Source organism: Myotis yumanensis, unplaced genomic scaffold, assembly GCF_028538775.1.
Source record: "Myotis yumanensis isolate MYYU_CA2020_CCGP unplaced genomic scaffold, mMyoYum1.0.hap1 SCAF_22, whole genome shotgun sequence".
NCBI classification, from domain to species: Eukaryota; Metazoa; Chordata; class Mammalia; order Chiroptera; family Vespertilionidae; genus Myotis; species Myotis yumanensis.
Window position 1 is genome coordinate 2697181 of NW_027223773.1, and position 19078 is coordinate 2716258.

Here is a 19078-nt window from a genome sequence, read left to right on the forward strand (position 1 = left end):
ACTATTAATTATGTTCTTGTCATAGTCGTAAAAATATGTTTTTTATCCGTATGAGTTCTCAAGGATAGGGAAGCTGTCATTACAGGCTATTTGTTGGTTTTAAAGCTACCAATCAGGATGTGGGGATTAGTTCACAACCATTCCCCTTATAAATGGAGTAAGGATGATGCTGGCAGGAAAAGGAAGATGCCTGTGACCACAGGAAGCAAAAACCCAGGGAACCGATGCCAGAGCTTCTGACTTTCAACTCGGTACTCCCGTCTCTACTTACTTCCTTTTTGTCTCAAATTTTGGATTCTTTTGTCCCATTTTTAAATTGTATTTTTATTGATTTCAGAGAGGAAGGGAAAGGGAGAGAGAGAGAGAAACATCAATGATGAGAGAGAATCATAGATCAGCTGCCTCCTGCACGCCCCACACTGGGGATCGAGCCCACAACTCGGGCATGGGCCCTGACCTGGAATGGAACTGTGACCTCCTGGTTCACAGGTCGATGCTCAACCACTGAGCCACACCAGCCGGGCCCTTTTGTTCCATTTTTGAGTTTGATTTGGCGTGTGAAGACTTAAAGATTCTTGAACGTGGGATTGGAAGTTTTAGAATACTGAAGTCTGAGCGACCTTAAACCAAAGACTTATCTACATATAAGAAATCCCTTGGCAAATAAATTTGGAGAAATCAGCATTTACCTGAGTCACTAAGGCTAACTTTTACTAGTATTGTGTTTTCTTTGATTACAAAATCTGCATTATTAACCGGTACACCTAGTATATGTTATTGACTTCAGAAAGGAAGGGAGAGAAGGGAGAGATAGAAACATCAATGATGAGAGAGAACATTCTTCAAGTCACCTGTTTCTTTTTAGGTTTTTAATAGGGTTAACAACATTGACAATGACACGTGTGACTGGCATTTGCAGCGACATCTGGGACAGCACTGCCCCAGAGGATCTGCAGTGTAGACTCGTAGAGTAAAGGCCCCGAGAAGTACTGGAAGATTACCAGGAAGACTTAAAACTTGCTCGAGGCAGGACTCAGCAAACTCCCTTGGCCCTGTGTCCTTTTCCTGTTGGTCTGGCTTAGCCATGACTAGCGCCCCACAGATGAGTGAATCATGACAGGCTCGCTCACGAAATGCTGGTGCCGGAAAATGCGTTAGTTAGAATGTCTCAGGGAAGGCCGCTCAGTCAGGAGGAAATGAACGTTTACAATGAACTGTCCACGGAGAATGGGCGGCTCAGACAGTAGACTTGTGTAAAGGAACAAAGCACGTTACATCCCAAACAAAGTGTAGGAGCCAAAAGGCCCGCATTCATTTTCCTAACGGATCTATAGCATGCATTTATTTATTTACATTTTGTTTTTCATTCATCTCAGAGAGGAAGGGAGAGGGAGAGAGAGAGAAACATCCATGATGAGAGAGAATCATGGATCGGCTGCCGCCTGCACGCCCCCTACTGGGGATCGAGCCCACAACCCGGGCATGTGCCCTTGACTGGAATCGAACCCGGGACCCTTCAGTCCGCAGGCCGATGCTCTATCCACTGAGCCACACCAGCTGGGACGTGTTCATAGCATTTCTAAGCTTGCATGCTGTGCAGCACATGTCAGTGGCATGCAGTGAGGGGAGCTTCTGACCTGGGCACCGAGGCTGGGTCTTCCCTGCCTGTGTTAGCGCCTTGGTGTTAGCAGATGTTTCATATATAACATTGGAGGCGGCGACAGTTGCAGTGAAAAGCATGGACTTTGGAATAAACAGGCTCCAGTTCAAATCCACATTCTGGCACTTATTAACAGCGTTACCTGTTGCCCCGTGGGGCCCTCGAAGCCTCCTGCCCCATCTGTACAGCTGAGATGAAGGTAATTCCCACCTCACCCGGTTGTGGGGAGGATTATACAAATTGCGGCATAAAAAGCACTTACTATAGTGCCTGGTGCCTCGGTGCATGGTTGCTATGATTTTCACCTTAATAAATTCAGAGGGTACTAGAAAGAGATAGTCTTAGGTTGCCAATACTACATTTTCAAAAGCTCATGTTGAAAATTACACCTTCATCCTTTAAGAAGGGGAAGAAGAAGAAAAAGGTAAAGATACAAATTATGAACAACAAATATGCATCTATCAACAAATGAATCTAAGAATCAAGTGAATAAATAACCTGATGTACAGAATGAACTGGTGACTATAATGAATCAGGGACATAGAAAGGGAATGGACTGACTATTCTTGGGGGGGAAAGGGGAATGGGAGATTCGGGAAGAGACTGGACAAAAATCATGCACCCATGGATGAACTCAGTGGGTGGGGAGTGAGGGTGGAGGGTGGGGTGGGAGCTGGAAGGAGGGGAGTTATGGGGGGAAAAAGAGGAACAAATGTAATAATCTGAACAATAAAGATTAAAAAATAATAATAAAAAATAAGTAAATAAATAAAAAAAAAAAAAAGAAAATTACACCTTCTTAAGATCAACATGAATCTATCTAGCCACCTAGCCCCACTCTGCTCTTCTGCCCATCCAAAAGACAATCTTGCAAATGTATGTAAAGAAATTGAATTAAGAATACTAAGCCCTAGTCCAGCCGGCGTGGCTCAGTGGTTGAGTGTTGACCTATGAACCAGGAGGTCACGGTTCGATTCCCGGTCAGGGCACATGCCCAGGTTGTGGGCTCCATCCCCAGTAGGGGGCATACAGGAGGCAGCTGATCCATGATTCTCTCTCATCATTGATGTTTCTATCTCTCTCTCCCTCTTCCTTTCTGAGATTAAAAAAACAAAAGAATGCTAAGCTCTATTTGTTTGTTTGTTTGTTTCTCATTTTTCTAAGCCTTATTTGTTAAGTCCCTGGTGAATTAACTAGAAGGACTTTCTCCATCACTCCTCCTCCCGGTTTAATTCAATTCCATTCAAAAGGCACATTGCAAATGGCTTTGGGTAGGGAACTGTGGGAGAAACACAGATAAATCACAGGCAACCGCTGCTCTCCAAAGAACAGAGACTGCTGGTCTGCATCCAGACAGACGGACTCAGCAGACAGGAGGCGAACTGCAGGGGCATGCTGAGCAGGGAGTGGGTCTGCCTCGCACAAATGCTGGAGGACAGAGAACTACTGTGGTCAAGGGATGTGGTCGGAATGGTTAGCCAAGCTGCAGATTCAGTGACCAACCCAGGCTTTTTTCCATTAATGTGTGGGCCTTCCTAGTTACTCAGATTAGAAACCTCAGGGTTACATTTTACTCCTTCCTCTTTCTCAACCTCCCACGCCCTCTATCTTTGGGTCTCCTACAAATACCTTGAATCTGCTCCCTGCCCTCCAACCCTGTTCCTGTAGCTTTAGTCCAGGGCCTTATTTTTGCACACAAGCATCATCCCAAATCTCTGAAGCTTGTCCTCTCTATTAGCCTCCACACTGCTGCTTTAAAATATATATATATATTATTGATTTTTTGCAGAGAGGAAGGGAGAGAGAGAGTTAGAAACATCAGTGAGAGAGAAACATCGATCAGCTGCCTCCTGCACACCTCCTACTGGGGATGTGCCTGCAACCAAAGTACATGCCCTGGATTGGAATCAAACCTGAGACCCTTCAGTCCACAGGCTGACGCTCTGTCCACTGAGCCAAACCAGCGAGGGCCACACTACTGCTTTCTGTTTTTCTGAAATGCAGATCTAATTGTGTCACTTTGCAAATCATTCCAGCATATCTGTTGTTCCGCTAGACTGTGCATTATTCATCGGCGATCACACTCATTCATTCCAGTGCCCATAAGACAATAGGAATTCAATACGCGTTGAAAAAATAATCTGTGTTTAAGATGATTGAAAAGGTGAAAGAGAGATGTTTCACTACTACGTTTCAAGAAGGGCCTGGGATTGCACATAGTCCTGCTGTTAATAACTCACAAAAATAAATGGTAAACAAGTCCCAATAAACCATGTGACAAGATTATTCTCATGTGCTATATTCAAAATGACAATTGGAAAATAAAGCTTTGGACTTACCAGTTAACAGATCCTTGTTTAGATTTGTTCTGCTTATAGAAAGAATATACTGCAAGAAAAACAGAGTAGATGCTGTTTGTCTCTGGAGAATGGGCACATGTAATTCTATGTTACTCACTCAGAAATAGGACAAACTGATTATTTAGCGGAAAGTTGCAAGCTCCATTTTAAGACCATGTAGCTAAGTAGCCTTTTTTAAAGAAAACAATAAGCACTTTAACCAAATATATATAATACGACGCTTACGTTTAAATTTAGGCTTTTGCAAAGTTTGATGCTATAAAAACCAAACCCGTCTCTTGTAGGAAAATATTTTCACTAAGATAGCTTTAACAACAAATCGTAAATTTCATGCGTTAATCTGAGGTCTCCAAATTGAGCTATTTAGAAAAGCTTACAAAGACAACACCACAAGAATAAATGTACTATTTCCCAAAGAGGTTACTCTGAAGGCCTTCATTTCAATGTGAAATGTGTGTGGGGCGGGGGAGGGGGGCGGGGATAAGGGGGTGGCTGTGGCCAGAAGGGAGTTGGTAGGAGTGGATCACCTGCCTGGGGCACATGTTGGGTATTTGTGACTCTGTAGGACAATTCAGTGGGACCGACTGTTCTGTGAGGTATAGCAGGCACAGTATGCATCGGGCCCACCATACTTTTAGGGGTACATGAAATGTCTCAATTGTATTTATTATTTTAAATATATTTTTATTGATTTCAGAGAGAAAGGGAGAGGGAGAGAGAGATAGGAATATCAATGAGGAGAGAGAATCCTTGATTGGCACACCCCACACTGGGGATGGAGCCCACAACCTCGGCATGTGCCCCAACTGGGAATCGAACCGTGATCTCCTGGTTCATAGGTCATCAACATTAGACTCAGCTATAATCAACAAATATCCCTAGCGTCAACCTACCTGTGACTTTGTCCCATAGGGAATTGCAGACTTTTTTCCTGAAAAAGAGTGAATCATTCTTGCTCTCATGGGAATTCCTTGAGATACAATCTGAAATAAAACCAGAAATACCCATCTCAATTTCTGTAACATGGCATTATGCAAGTAAGATCGATATCAGTTTTAAAGTGTGATTTGTAAATATTTTCGAAAACATTTAAAAAATAATGTCAAGGACCATGGAAGCACAGTATGGGGGAAACTAAATGAAAACGGTGTTCCTGCAAATTTTAGTTTTTGCTTTTTTTTTTTTGAACCGTTAGATGTTGGAATTGACTTAAAGTGCATTGGGTCCAAATCAAATATTACACTTGAGGGGAGTGTTTTACTGTCAGAGAGGGGAAATGATTTTTCTCACGGTCTCAAAAGAGAGCCATCCATGGGGGCCTCAAAAACCCAGGCCTCCTGAAACCCAGCGCAGTGTTTTCCTACACTCAGACCTCAGAAGAGTGTAGAAATGGAGCTGGAACTCATATTGACTCATGTTATCATTTTGATGCCCATTGTCAACCAAAGTCCTATCAAGAAAAATGTATCATTTCTGGCCACATTTTCAAGCTGCACGGCAGACAGTGAGAAGTTCAGCGACATTGAGGCCATGGAAGGAGAATCTACTACAGGCCCTCAATCCTTATCCAAAACCACAAGGCCCATTGGTTTCAGAAATCAGAAACGTTCGAATTTTTGCGAGGTAGTTGGGGCACCACCTATAATCAAACAAAACATCTCTGTAGTAAAACAGTCACACTAAGCAAGAGAAAAATAAGGCCATAAAAAGCCTCCCATCAGGTCACATTTTCTGCTGAGTGGCTGATGAAAAGCTTTCTATTTTCAGAGTTTTCTGGAGTAGAGAATTGTGGGTAAGAGATCATAGACCTGTATAGTCAAAAGAACGGGCCCGCCGGCGTGGCTCAGTGGTTGAGCGTTGACTTATGAACCAGGAGGTCACGGTTCTATTCCTGATCAGGGCCCATGCCCGGGTTGTGGGCTCAATCCCCAGTAGGGGGCGTGCAGGAGGCAGGCAATCCGTGGTTCTCTCTCATCATGGATGTTTCTATCTCTCTCTCCCTCTCCCTTCCTCTCTGAAATCAATAAAAATATATCTTTAAAAAAAAAACAAATATATTTTTAAAGAAAAGAATGGAGTTGGCCTGCTCCTCTCATCCTAATGCCACCTCAGATCCCACTTTCCGGGGCAGAGCTCTCCCATCCTGTTGAGAGCCCAGAGGGGGTTGCAGCCTCCCCCTGCCCCAGGTCGTGGATCCTGCCCTGGATCCCAGGTGCCTCAAGCATCACATGTTCACCCTCTTGCCAAACTCAGAAGCTTGAAAGCCTTTGTAGGTTGAGTCTGCGCGCAGAGGTTCTTGGCATTCAATAGCGCCCTGAACCAGGATGAACTGAAACCATGCAATTGCTGCAAAACAGCAAGTGTTACCTTCTCTAAGGAAAATGCATGAACGAGGTACCTGGTCTTCCAGGCCAATGGCTTTCAAGGCTTGTCGTCCTCTGTGAGAAAGGGCCAAGTTAATGCTTCTTCCACGTGCCAGTTGAGCCACTCGGATATCTAATACATTGCAAGTAGAGTCCACGTTACACATGTCTCCTTTTTTTTTTCTTTTAAATACTTACGTATTTTTATTGATAATATAAACGAACGCTCTATCCACTGAGCCACACCGGCTAGGGTACACACTACTCCTTATATCCTTGGACAAGATGGTCATGGAACACCTGAGCGACTGGTGTGACCAGTACCAAATTAAAAGACCTTGTTAACTCTTATAGAGAAAATGCTAATCATAGTAAATTTGTATGAATTGAATTTAGATAGTTGACATTTAAAAAATTCTAACAGTCCCCTTTAAAAAAATTTTTTTAAATCTGCCCAGCCGGCGTGGCTCAGTGGTTGAGCATCAACCCATGAATCTGGAGGACACAGTTCAATTCCCAGTCAGGGCACATGCCCAGGTTGTGGGCTCGATCCCCAGTGTGGGGCGTGCAGGAGGCAGCCGATCAATGATTCTCTCTCATCATTGATGTTTCCCTCTCCCTCTCCCTTCCTCTCTGAAATCAATAAAAATATATTTAAAATATGTATATTAGTGTATATCCTTTAAAATCGAAAGAGAAAGAGACCACAGAATGAGAACCACATCTCAGTTTTCAGAATTGTCTTACCTTCCCTAGCTTCGTACACATCAACTTGAAAATTCCTCTTTGCAAGGAAGCATGCATTTAACGATCCAACCTAGGAATCAAAGCAAGTTTCTTTTCACATATTTGTCTGATTCCACCAGTTTAGAGAATTTTTACTGTCGTGTGTGGCTTGGTTATCACACCAGTTTACTTACTCGCTACTAGAACGCACCATTTGCAACAATAATGGCATAATTCAAGATTAAATGCTATAATTTTAGAGACAGGTTTCTTTTTACTTTTTTAGAGTGAGGTAGAACTTTTATACAAAGATCATAAAACATGTATACAGTTTACAGAAGAATTCGAAAGCAAACACACACACACAACCATCATTCTGGTAAAAAAAAAAAAAAAAAGTAGAACATTGCCACCTGGCTGGCGTGGCTCAGGGGTTGAGTGTTGACTTTCACTCCTGGTCAGGGCACGTGCCCTGGTTGCCGGCTCAATCCCCAGTGTGTGTGTGTGGGGCGGGGGGGAGGGGGTGGGAGTGTAGGAGGCAGCTGCTCAATGATTCTCTCTCATCATTGATGTTTCTATCTTTCTCTCCCTCTCCCTTCCTCTCTGATATCAATAAAAACATATATTTTTTAAAAAGTAGAACATTGCTGCTCTCCTAAAGCTGCCCCCTCCACCCCCTTAATTATGATCCCCAGCCTTTCACCAAAAGGTAAACATTATGCTGATTTTTGTGATAACCCGTCCTTGCTTCTGTAGAGTTTTACTGCTCAGGTATGTATCTCTAGGCAATTTGGATTGATTTTGCTTGCTTTTGAATCACAGAATTAGAATCACATGTGTATTTTTTTTTTTTTTTTTGCATCTTGCTTCAACAAGAGATTCATCCATTGCACGGGCACGTTTTTTTGTTATGACTGTGTGAGTCATCATTGCATGACATCTCACAGATGACTTAGCTCTTCTACTGTTGAAGGGCATTCGAGCGTTTCCTGGTTGGGGACTATTATTAACAACTAGAGGCCCGATGCACAAAGATTCCTGCAAGAGTAGGTCTTCCTTCCCCTGGCTGCCGGCACCGGCTTCCCTCCGGCACCCGGGACCCAGGCTGCTGTGCTTCGGCCACCACCTCCACCCACCGGGGGCATGCTCCGAGCCGTGCTGCGGCCCCTGGGAGCAGGTCCCCACCCCTGTGTGTGTCCACTGGGGTGGGGGCATGCTCTGAGCCACGCCGGTCATGACTATTAAGGTTTGGAGCTGGTCATAACTGTAAAGGTATCCTGGACAAATTTTCATATTACCTCTTTATATATATAAATGCTATGAAGAACATTCTCCTAGTCCGTATGTGCATTCTTTTCCTCTACAGTTTTATACTCAGAAGTGGAATCTCTGTCCAGAGGTTTATGCGTCTTCACCTTTATTATACCACGTGGTTTCTCATTTTGTACTAATCTGTTTTCCAACCAGCAGCTTCTGAGAGTTCATTTCTGCTGGCGCTTGATGTTCTCAAACTTTCAAACATTCCCATTGGAGGGTCAGAGGGGAGGAGGGTGTTTTAGTCTGTGCATGACTGATTAACTAGAGGGGGGATGCTTTCTCCCACATTGATTGACTGCTTGCAGCTCCTCGTTCGTCAAGTGCCTGCAAAGTCTCTTGCCTATTTTCTATTGGGTTGTAGGTCTTTTTATTTTCCTTCTATTGATCCTTTGAGTTGTTTGTAGATTTGAGTACAGAGTCTTTGTCATTTTGATTATTTATTTTTAAAATATATTTTTATTGGTTTCAGAGGGAAAGGGAGAGGGAGAGAGAAAGATCAATGATGAGAGAGAATCATGGATCGGCTGCCTCCTGCACGCCCCACACTGGGGATCGAGCCTGCAACCCAGGCACGTGCCCTTCACCGGAATCGAACCTGGGACCCTTCAGTCCGAAGGCTGACGCTCTATCCACTGAGCCAAACCGGCTAGGGCTCTTTGTCATTTTTAAATGCTGCCAATATCTTTTTCTGTGGCTTGCTTTTGATTTATTTATTTTTAATATGTTTTAATTGATTTCAGAGAGAGGAAGGGAGAGGGAGAGACAGATAGAAACATCAACGATGAGAGGGAATCATTGATCAGCTACCTCCTGCATGTCCTCCACTGGAGATCGAGCCCAGAACCTGGGCATGTGCCCTTGACTTGAATCAAACCTGGGACCCTCCAGTCTGCAGGCTGACGCTCTATCCACTGTGCCAGACCAGCTGGGCTGTGGCTTTCTTGCTTTCTTTTTAAATATATTTTATTGATTTTTTACAGAGAGGAAGGGAGAGAGATAGAGAGTTAGAAATATCGATGAGAAAGAAACATCGATCAGCTGCCCCCTGCACACCTCCCATTGGGGATGTGCCCACAACCAAGGTACATGCCCTTGACCGGAATCGAACCTGGGACCTTTCAGTCCACAGGCCGACGCTCTATCCACTGAGCCAAACCGGTCAGGCTGGCTTTCTTTTTAAACTCTAGAGTAACTTATAAGGATGGCAGTTCTTTAGTTCAGTGTAATCAGATTTATCAATATTTTACATTATTGTTAATGCATTTGGTATCTTTCAAAGAAGTCTTTCCCTACTCTGAGATTATGAAGAGTTTTTTGTCTATTGCCTTCACAAACCCTTATAGTATTTCCCTCCTACTAGCTTTGTGTAGGTTGCAGGGATTTACCTACTGCCGCATCAATAGCAACTGAAGTTTGGCAAGATCATCCACAGTCAATGATCCCACCTGCATTTTCAGCAGCATTCCATCCTGCTGTTCACCAGCCTCTCTTCTTGATCTCTTTTTTTTTTTTTAGCTCACGCATACGAATGTCTAATTAACGTAGCTTCTTGCATGTCTCAACGCATCTCAGAATCAACAGATTCAAACCGAAACGTGTGATCCTTGGCCCCATCTTGTCAGTTCTCTGCGATATTCCTTATGTCAGTGAGTGGTATCCCATCCATCTCGTTGCTCAAACCAGAAACTTAAGAGTCATCCCTGGCACCTCACTTCCCCTCATTCTCCATGTTGAATCCATCCCAAGTTCTGCCAATCCTGCCCCGTAATGTTTCTCCATCCACCCTTCTCTTTCCACATTCACCATTCCGCTTCTCTTATCACAACCATTACGCTCGACTGATGCCAAGTTTTCTGTCTATTCTATCAGCATTCACCTGGCCCTTTGCCAGTTGGTCCTCGGCAAACAGCCATTTGGAGCAATGGTGAAATCAATCATTTGAACTAACTCTTCTGCCAACAGGAAAAGAAAACACAGAGAGATGAACCCGGCATTGGGTGCCATGCCTAGGGGTGTCTACTGTTTGCAGGGCAGCCTGAGAATTTCAGCAGAATTTTATTGGACTCATGAAGCTATAGGGACAACATTTGGGCTTCAGAACACCCACCTGACTTACTGCTTAGGAGGATTTACTAAACCTCCAGGCTTTGAGTCAGGACTCTAAATAGATACATCTTAGGAGAAGGGTAAACTGGAAAGAAATCAATGATCAAAGGGACTAAAGCGTATCTAGGAAAATCCTCTCTAGTCTTTTTTTTTTTTAATATATTTTATTGATTTTTTACAGAGAGGAAGGGAGAGGGATAGAGAGTTAGAAACATCGATGAGAGAGAAACACCGATCAGCTGCCTCCTGCACACTCCCCACTGGGGATGTGCCCGCAACCAAGGTCCATGCCCTTGACCGGAATTGAACCTGGGACCCTTGAGTCCGCAGACCAACGCTTTATCCACTGAGCCAAACTGGTCTGGGCTCCTCTCTAGTCTTGACTGGATTACATTCATCTGGGCTTGCTGGTAAACAGAGCCATCTCCTAGAGGCAAACTGTGTCCTGAAATACTCCCTATAAATGACATCACCATAAGCCTCGAATTTCCTTAATAATTTTCATATGTATTGTTCCTACCCAAGGATATGTTTGTTTTTTATTGACTTTTAGAGAGAGAGGAAGGGAGAAAGAGAAACATCCATGTGAGAGAGAAATATTGATCATTTGCCTCTCTTATGTATCCTCATTGGGGATTGAACTCGCAACCGAGGTATGTACCCTGACCAGGAATCGAACCCGCAGCCCTCTGGTGTACATACAGGACAATACTCCAACCAACTGAGCTGCCAGGGCCAGGGCCTTCATATATATTTAAAAATGTATTCTTAATAATTTCATACTGCATGATTCTCTTATAAAGACAACTAAAACTAATCCACAATATATGCATATACATAATTTTAAAAGTATATATATATTAATAACCTGTGTATATATGCTACACATAAAAACTTTTAAATACTTATATATTCAAGGGAATGAGAAACACAGGATTCGGGGCAATACTTATAACAGGTGAGAGAGAAGCACAGAGGTGGATGTAAGTCTGTCAATGTTGTAATTCTCATGTTGAGTTCAAAGGTTACAGCTCCTGTTGATTATTGTTAATCAACAAACAAGCAAAAAAGTAAATAAAAATGTCTTCTCCAAGATGAGTCATAATAATGTGTCCTGAGATAAAGATGAGGATAACTCCAGTTTTGTGTAACTGAGGTTCAAATAAAACGAAAAGGAAAAAAAAAATTGGTAGATGTTACTGACATTCGACTAGAATGATTCGTAATAGGGCTGATAAAGAGCATTTTACTCTAACTTTATTTCCTCTGCTCACTTTCTGTAAAACGTGCTTCATCGGAACAACTGTCAGTGCCTTTTTAGTCCTTACACTGTAAAAAAAAAAAAACCACCAAAAACGACTGAAACTACTAAGATAGGAAGATATAAATGGAAAGGAAAATGTGTGTACACCACTCTGAACCCACCACAAGCTCTTGTTGAAAGCACAGCTGGTTCCTGAGGATAAAGAGGGAAGAAGGTGTTGAGAGAAGTGAAGACTTTGGCAGGAGGGGTTAAACTCCTGGGAGCAGTAAAAGCTTCCAGGAAGTTCTTGGGGTTAAGCCTCCATAGAGAGAGGACAGTTCTACGAAGGACGTGGGCAACTATGAAAAGTCTCTATATTTGTTTTGAAGCACCAAAAGTCCAGAGCACTCAACTGTTTTGATCATAAAATAATTTGTAAAAATCAGAGTTTTATTGACCATTGCCTATTGGTGCGTATGCAGAGCTCTAACGGGTGGGCAAACTTTTTGACTCGAGGGCCACAATGGGTTCTTAAACTGGACCGGAGGGCCGGAACAAAAGCATGGATGGAGTGTTTGTGTGAACTAATATAAATTCAAAGTAAACATCATTACATAAAAGGGTACGGTCTTTTTTTTTTTAGTTTTATTCATTTCAAACGGGCCACAGTTTGCCCACGGCTGTCTAAGGAGATTCCTTGGTTACTTAATTATGGATTTACCCAGTTTTCTGTTAGTCCATTTCTCCCACTTTCTTTTTCTGTCTCTCCCTCTACTTCCTTCTTTACAGGTCATGTGCTTTGGCCCCACCCTGCCCATGCATGATATTGAGGCCTAAATTACCAATCAAAACCACTTGAGACCTAACCGGTTTGGCTCAGTAGGTAGAGCATCTGTCTGTGGACTGAAGGGTCCCAGGTTTGATTCTGGTCAAGGGCATGTACCTTGGTTGTGGGCACATCCCCAGTAGGGTGTGTCCAGGAGGCAGCTCATCGATGTTTCTAACTCTCTATTCCTCTCCCTTCCTCTCTGTAAAAAATCAATAACGTCATATATATATTTTTTTAAGTTTACTTTTTTTTTATGAAATGATGAGGTATGCTCTCAAGGTGCTCAGCTGGTGTGGTTTGATGTAAGAATATTCGCTAAATTTCTGCTGATTCCCACGGGACCTCTCCCACAGTGATTGGCCAATGTGGGCAATGATCATGAGGAAACTGTAACTTTAAGTTTATAAACGCCGACCCTAAAGGGAAGGGGAATCAAGATCATTACAGTTTTATGCACTTCATACCTCTTTATTGTAATGTGTTTGAAATCAACCTGATAATGTCATGTCAAACATGTGTCAACTTGTCAACTACTCTTGACTTAAGGAAGCATATAAAACTCTTCCTTAGAATCAGTCTGAGCTGGTCACCACATGACTTTTGAAAAGCCGGCGTCTACCTCCTACTCATAGAATTACAGTTTGGTCTCAAGAATGTGATCTTTGGACATATCCATGTAATGAGGGCTCCAGTAGAAGCTGAGGCTGACTTGCTAGAACTGGAAAGCTACACCAACTCCTCGCAGCCATAAAAGTAGAGATGGTTTTTCAAATCCCTTTTTCAAGTTGATCCTTCCAAGGACTACATCCCGAGTGACACTATTCTGATGAGAAACATTTCTTGCTTCTGAGCCACGTAACTTCTCAGGAGATGATTCCTGACTTGGTTCTGAAAGCAAACTCATGCACGCAAAATATGTTGGTGTGTTTGATTGGATAAGGCACTGGGGTAACCTTTTTCTTTTTTTTAATTTAAATTCTTTATTGTTTAATGTATTACATAAGTCTCCTTTTTCTCCCATTGACCTCTCCCCAACTGCCCCCAACCCCCCCCCCCCCCCCCCCGTGTCCATTGGTTATGCGCATATGCATGCATACAAGTCCTTTGGTTGATCTCTTACCCCCTCAATGCCCCCCCCCCATAGGTTGGACAGTGGGGTAAGGGTAACTCTTATAAAAGAGAAGTAAGCAGGTCCCAAAAATAAGACAGTCATGAGCCCCATGAAGTTAAAAACCTTCTATGGGGAATGAACTATGCCAGTGGTCGGCAAACCGCGGCTCGCGAGCCACATGCGGCTCTTTGGCCCCTTGAGTGTGGCTCTTCCACAAAATACCACGTGCGGGCGTGCATGCACAGTGAGATGGAAACTTCGTGGCCCTTCGTGGCCCATGCGCAGAAGTCGGGATTTTGTGGAAGAGCCACACTCAAGATGCCAAAGAGCCGCATGTGGCTCTCCAGCTGCAGTTTGCCAACCACTGTTTGCATATTATGCAAATCAGTAATTTTCATAGAAGGCACCTGTAATAAAGGCAAGCATAGCCCTGGGGGCATTTACAGAAGGGAAGAGAGCTTTAAGGGCGATCCTCCTGCTTCCCAGAGGTAATACCGTTGCAGGGGAAGAGGTAGAGGAGCTGCATTTCACACAAGGAGGAAAAATCAATACAGTGAATTTACCAAATGTTCAGATTAACATCCTTGAAGTAGTGTTTTAGCATCTTTTTAAACAAATATTTTTGTTGATTTCAGAGAGGAAGCGAGAGGGAGAGAGAGATAGAAACATCAATCATGAGAGAGAATCATGGATCAGCTGCCTTCTGCACGCCCCCCACTAGGGATCGAGCCCCCAACCCAGGCATGTGCCCTGACTAAGAATCGAACCGTGACCTCTTGGTTCCTGGGTCCATGCTCAACCACTGAGCCACACTGGCCAGACTGTTTCCATGTCTTTTGTAGTGCTCACACTGAAATTTTTTATTTTACTACCCAATCCCCAGCATCTAAAACAATGCTGGCACATAGCAGGCACTCAGTAAGATTTTGTTTAATACATGCATTCTCGTTTTATACGCAAAACTTTGATAGGAACAAATTGAACCAAAGCCCAGCATGAAGAAATGACAACATCCGTCACATGCATTGACCCACACAGCATGTAATAGTGTTCCTTAGCATTTTGAAATGTAGAGCCAGCAATGTTAGAGGAACTGTCACAGTATTTTGGGGGAAAGACAATAAGGGGAGCAGAACTAGAAACTAAAATTAGCATGTACTATAGAAACACACGTGCAGTATGAAATACACTGCCTAGCACAGTGTCTGGGACAGACTGGGCCCCCGATAGATTTTCACTGAGCAAATAGATAAATGAATGAATATCTGTGAGCTAACTGCCTACAAATGGTTAGCCCAAAGGTGAAAAGAAAATCGTTAAATTTTAACTAATGGGGATATTCTGTTGAATGTGGGGGGCGGGGGAGATAGAGTTTGCTTGAGGCAGTCCCATGTTAAACAGAACTGGCTCCAGAGACCCCTCCTACGTCTGGCTACATGTGCGCATGTCCCCTCCAGACCATCCCACCTGCTCAGTGAGGGGGTGAGCACTCCATGCGGAGGTGCTCCATTAGATCCGCCGGGTAAGTCAGGGAACCAAGTAGGTATCATTCCCAATGACTCAACTAACTAGCGGACGCCCAACGTGATCATTTTTCACTAGCTCCATATTTCTTGTCACTTCTTCTTATTAGACAGTATATTAACCAAAGTGAGGCAAATGTTTTCATTAAAATATATTTATAGTAATATATATATATATATATATTATTATTATTTTAAATGAGTGAACCTGGGCATAAATCAATTCAATTATCTTTATTTTATGTGTGTGTGTGTGTGTGTGTGTGTGTGTGTGTGTGTTTAACCCTAAATCAAAATGACAAGGAAAAACAGACACCTTTGCATTTAATGGCAATAAAATACCTCCCCCTAGAAGAAAGCAAATCCACACTAACACCACCTTCAAGATACATGTTTGTAAACATCCGAAAAGTCTTCAGGAGAAAAACGAACCATTTGTACAAGTGAGTAAGAGTCATTGCGAATCATGAGCGTTCATGTAACACCCCCACCAGGAATAACAGAGAAATCGATGCTTACCAGACCACCACCAATGACAGCTACTTTTTTCCTCGGAGAGTCTGAGGAATCCATGGCTGCTGAAGTGCTCTCCACGATCAGATCACCGTGGCTCCTCTGCCAGAGGACACCCTGTCTCCCACACACAGATCCCTCCCGTCTTTATATCCTGCCCCAGCCAGCCACAGTGTTTGAGCAGGCCTGGGAGGTAGCATTTAACCCCTTCGTAGCCCAAAGCACAGTCAACTCTGCTTCAAGGGGAAAAAAAAAAAAAAAAAGAAACTTCATGATGTGAACCAAGACTGAAAATCCAGCCAAGCGGAGACACGCCCTGTCTGAAGGGCAGACACAGAAAAGTTTGAACCACAGACTCAGGGCTTCTCTTCTTCTTTTTCTACCACATGCATTTTCTTACTTCCTTACTTCCGTTTTCCATTCATAGTTAACCGTGAATGAAACCCCTCGTCTGAAATCCCCAAGCATCTTAAGCTTCTCTTAGAGAATGAGATGGTATGACTCCATCATCCAATCATGAATTATTTTTGCCTTTAAGAGCCACATTTCAGGAATTTTCACCTAAAGGCTCCTCACAGTGCGTCTTTAACAGACTCTACCTGGACAAATGTTTTGCCTACTCTTAATATTCTCCCAGCAAGATTTTCAACTGTGTATGTGACCATACTTCTTTTTATTTTTATTTTTTGCATCAGACGCTAGAAACTTTAGAATCCAATGTGTGCATCAGCACTAAGGCGAGATGATTAATAATATGCTCCTTGTAAACTCATTCCTGGCTTTCTGCCATATCACTCTCCACTTCTTTGCCTTCTCTCATCTTATTTTAAATATATATATTTAACATGAGGTGGTGTTAAATAAAGAACATAAAAGATGACGCTTCTTCACTTCCCAGGAAGAGCAGGGAGAATCCAGAATGGCCTTCCCCCTGGTTAAGAGCTAGAGTTGAGTATCATTCAATACTGGCCCCTTGTGGATGAGTGTAGAGTTGTTGGAAGGTTTGATGTTGGGTATTTCATTCATTCATTCACAAGGTATAAAATTCAAAAGACACAAAAGGGCACACAGTGGAGAGTCATTCTTATAACCCTGTTCTTGGGCCACCTGTTTTTCCTGCCCATAGCAAACCACTATTTTGGGGTTGGTTACCCTAGCCTTCTACAAGCATATCTCTCTCTCTCTCTTCCTCTCCCACGACACAGGGAATTTCTGGTTTTTGCAGGTTTGTCCTATATCTCATTGTCATTTTAATTTGCATTATTTGTTAACAAAGTTGAGCACCTTTCACCTGTTTATTCCCAACTTGCTTTTCTTCTTTTGTACACGAGTGCTTATATTTCTTTGAATAGTCTCACTTTTTAAAAATGCCATTGAATATGAGTTTTATTTATATATGTTGCAAATATATTACATTCTTATAAGTATATAGTTTTATTCATATATGTGTTGCCTTTTTGCTTTTTTAGTGGTGTCTTTACATGAAAAGATATTCTTAATTTTAACATATTTGAATTACCCAGTTTTTCCTTTGTGACTAGTGTTTTTTTAATCATTTTATCAGTTTTTGTAATCATAAAGATGTTCTTCTATGTTGTCTTCTAAAAGATTTTTATTTTTAGGTCTATAATCAACATGGAGTTAATTTTTATGCATGCTGTGACATAGCCCATATTTATTTTATGAATACCCAATTTTCCCCAAACTTCTGAATAAAAAGAATTTCCTTTTCCCACGACTGCCTTTGTCATAGGTCCAGTGTTTATATATTTATGAGTCTGATTCTAGGTTTCTGTTTTATTTCATCTATTCTACACTTGCCTATACCAGAGCCAATTCCACGGCCAAATTACTTTGGCTATACAATAACCCTTGATTGTTTGAGCAATTCTGCCTTCCAAAATATATTTTTGTTGATTTCAGAGAGGAAAGGAGAGGGAGACGGAGAGAGAAACATCAATGATGAGAGAGAATCATGGATCGGCTGCCTCCTGCACGCCCCCTACTGGGGATCGAACACACACCCCAGGTGTGTGCCCTGATGGGCAATTAAACTGTGACCTCCTGGTTCATGGGTCAGTGCTCAACCACTGAACCACACCGGCTAGGCCTCCAGGAATGATTTTTGCCTTGAAGTTTAATTGTCTGATATCAATATTACCTTTCTATATTGAGCTAGCATTTAGATATTATATCATTTTCAACCATTTGATGTTAACTGTTTTAAAAGTGGCCTTTGAAACAGCGTTCAGGTGAGTATTTTAAAAGTCCAACAGGAGCATACTTCACAGTACGCTTTGCTTTCCAGGAGACACTGCATCCTTCCACTTATCTCCACCTGTACTGCATTTATAAATTTAACAAGTCAGCGTTAGTGGCGGAGGTTAATGAGTACCGAGGTTAATGAGTACCGTATTTGCTCGGTAGTTTCGTCATTCTCCTACTGCTGACATTGACAGAATATGGCCTCCCTGCGCTCGATGAACTCACTTGCTCAATCAATGTTTGTTCATTTCACCAGGCCCTCCCCGCTGGCAGCTCTCTGCCTGGAGAGCCTCCTCTCTCTGCTCTCCGTGTTTAGGTCTCAGTCAAATACAACATCCTTAGTCTCATCACTCTACCAAAAGAGTGCTATCTGCCCGGCCGGCGTGGCTCAGTGGTTGAGAATCAACCTATGAACCAGGAGATCACAGTTCGATCCCCGGTCAGGGCACATGCTGGCATTGCGGGCTCCATCCTCAGGAGGGGGCGTGCAGGAGGCAGCCAATCAGTGGTTTTCTTTCATCATTGATGTTTCTCTCTCTCTCCCTCCCCCATGCTTTCCTCTCTGAAATCAATAAAAAAATATTTTAAAAAACACTCCGATAAAAGTCTATACAAAAAGATGCTATCCCCTCATTCTCTAAATAGGTTTCCTGTTTATTTCTTTTTATTGCGTTCACCATTATATGAAATTTACTGTTGTTATGAAACCTGATTTACTTACTTATTTGAAGAACAAATAAATATTAGTGGACGTGAAGGGGAGAAAAGTAGATGGACATCAGAAGTAGAGTAGCCAGGCTTTGTTGGAGAATTGGGCATAGTGTATGCAGGCGTTGGGGAATGGGGGCAGAATTCAGGAATCAAAGACCCTCCCTCCCTCCCCGGGTTTCTAGCTTAAGTAACTGGTGGTACCACATACTGCATGTGAAATTATGGTATGGCGGTGGTAATTGAGATTTATCCTCTGGGATATATTAAGTTTGAGATACGAATATTCAGTTAGGTAATTAAAATATAAATATTCAACATACAGTTGGATATATGAATTTGGAACATAGAGGA

General features: G+C 42.6%; 1 protein-coding gene across 1 annotated transcript in view; it reads right to left on the reverse strand.

Annotated features, from left to right (window-relative positions):
* Positions 1 to 16025, reverse strand: part of KMO (kynurenine 3-monooxygenase) — a 31091-nt gene extending 15066 nt beyond the window's left edge. The window contains exons 1-5 of the mRNA XM_070401342.1: positions 15758 to 16025; positions 7131 to 7200; positions 6419 to 6516; positions 4914 to 5003; positions 4000 to 4048 (exon numbers count right to left, since the gene is read on the reverse strand). Coding sequence (XP_070257443.1) covers positions 4000 to 4048; positions 4914 to 5003; positions 6419 to 6516; positions 7131 to 7200; positions 15758 to 15811 — 361 coding nt within the window. The 5' untranslated portion in view covers positions 15812 to 16025. The remainder of the gene's footprint in view (positions 1 to 3999; positions 4049 to 4913; positions 5004 to 6418; positions 6517 to 7130; positions 7201 to 15757) is intronic.
* Between the last annotated feature and the right edge of the window lie 3053 nt (positions 16026 to 19078).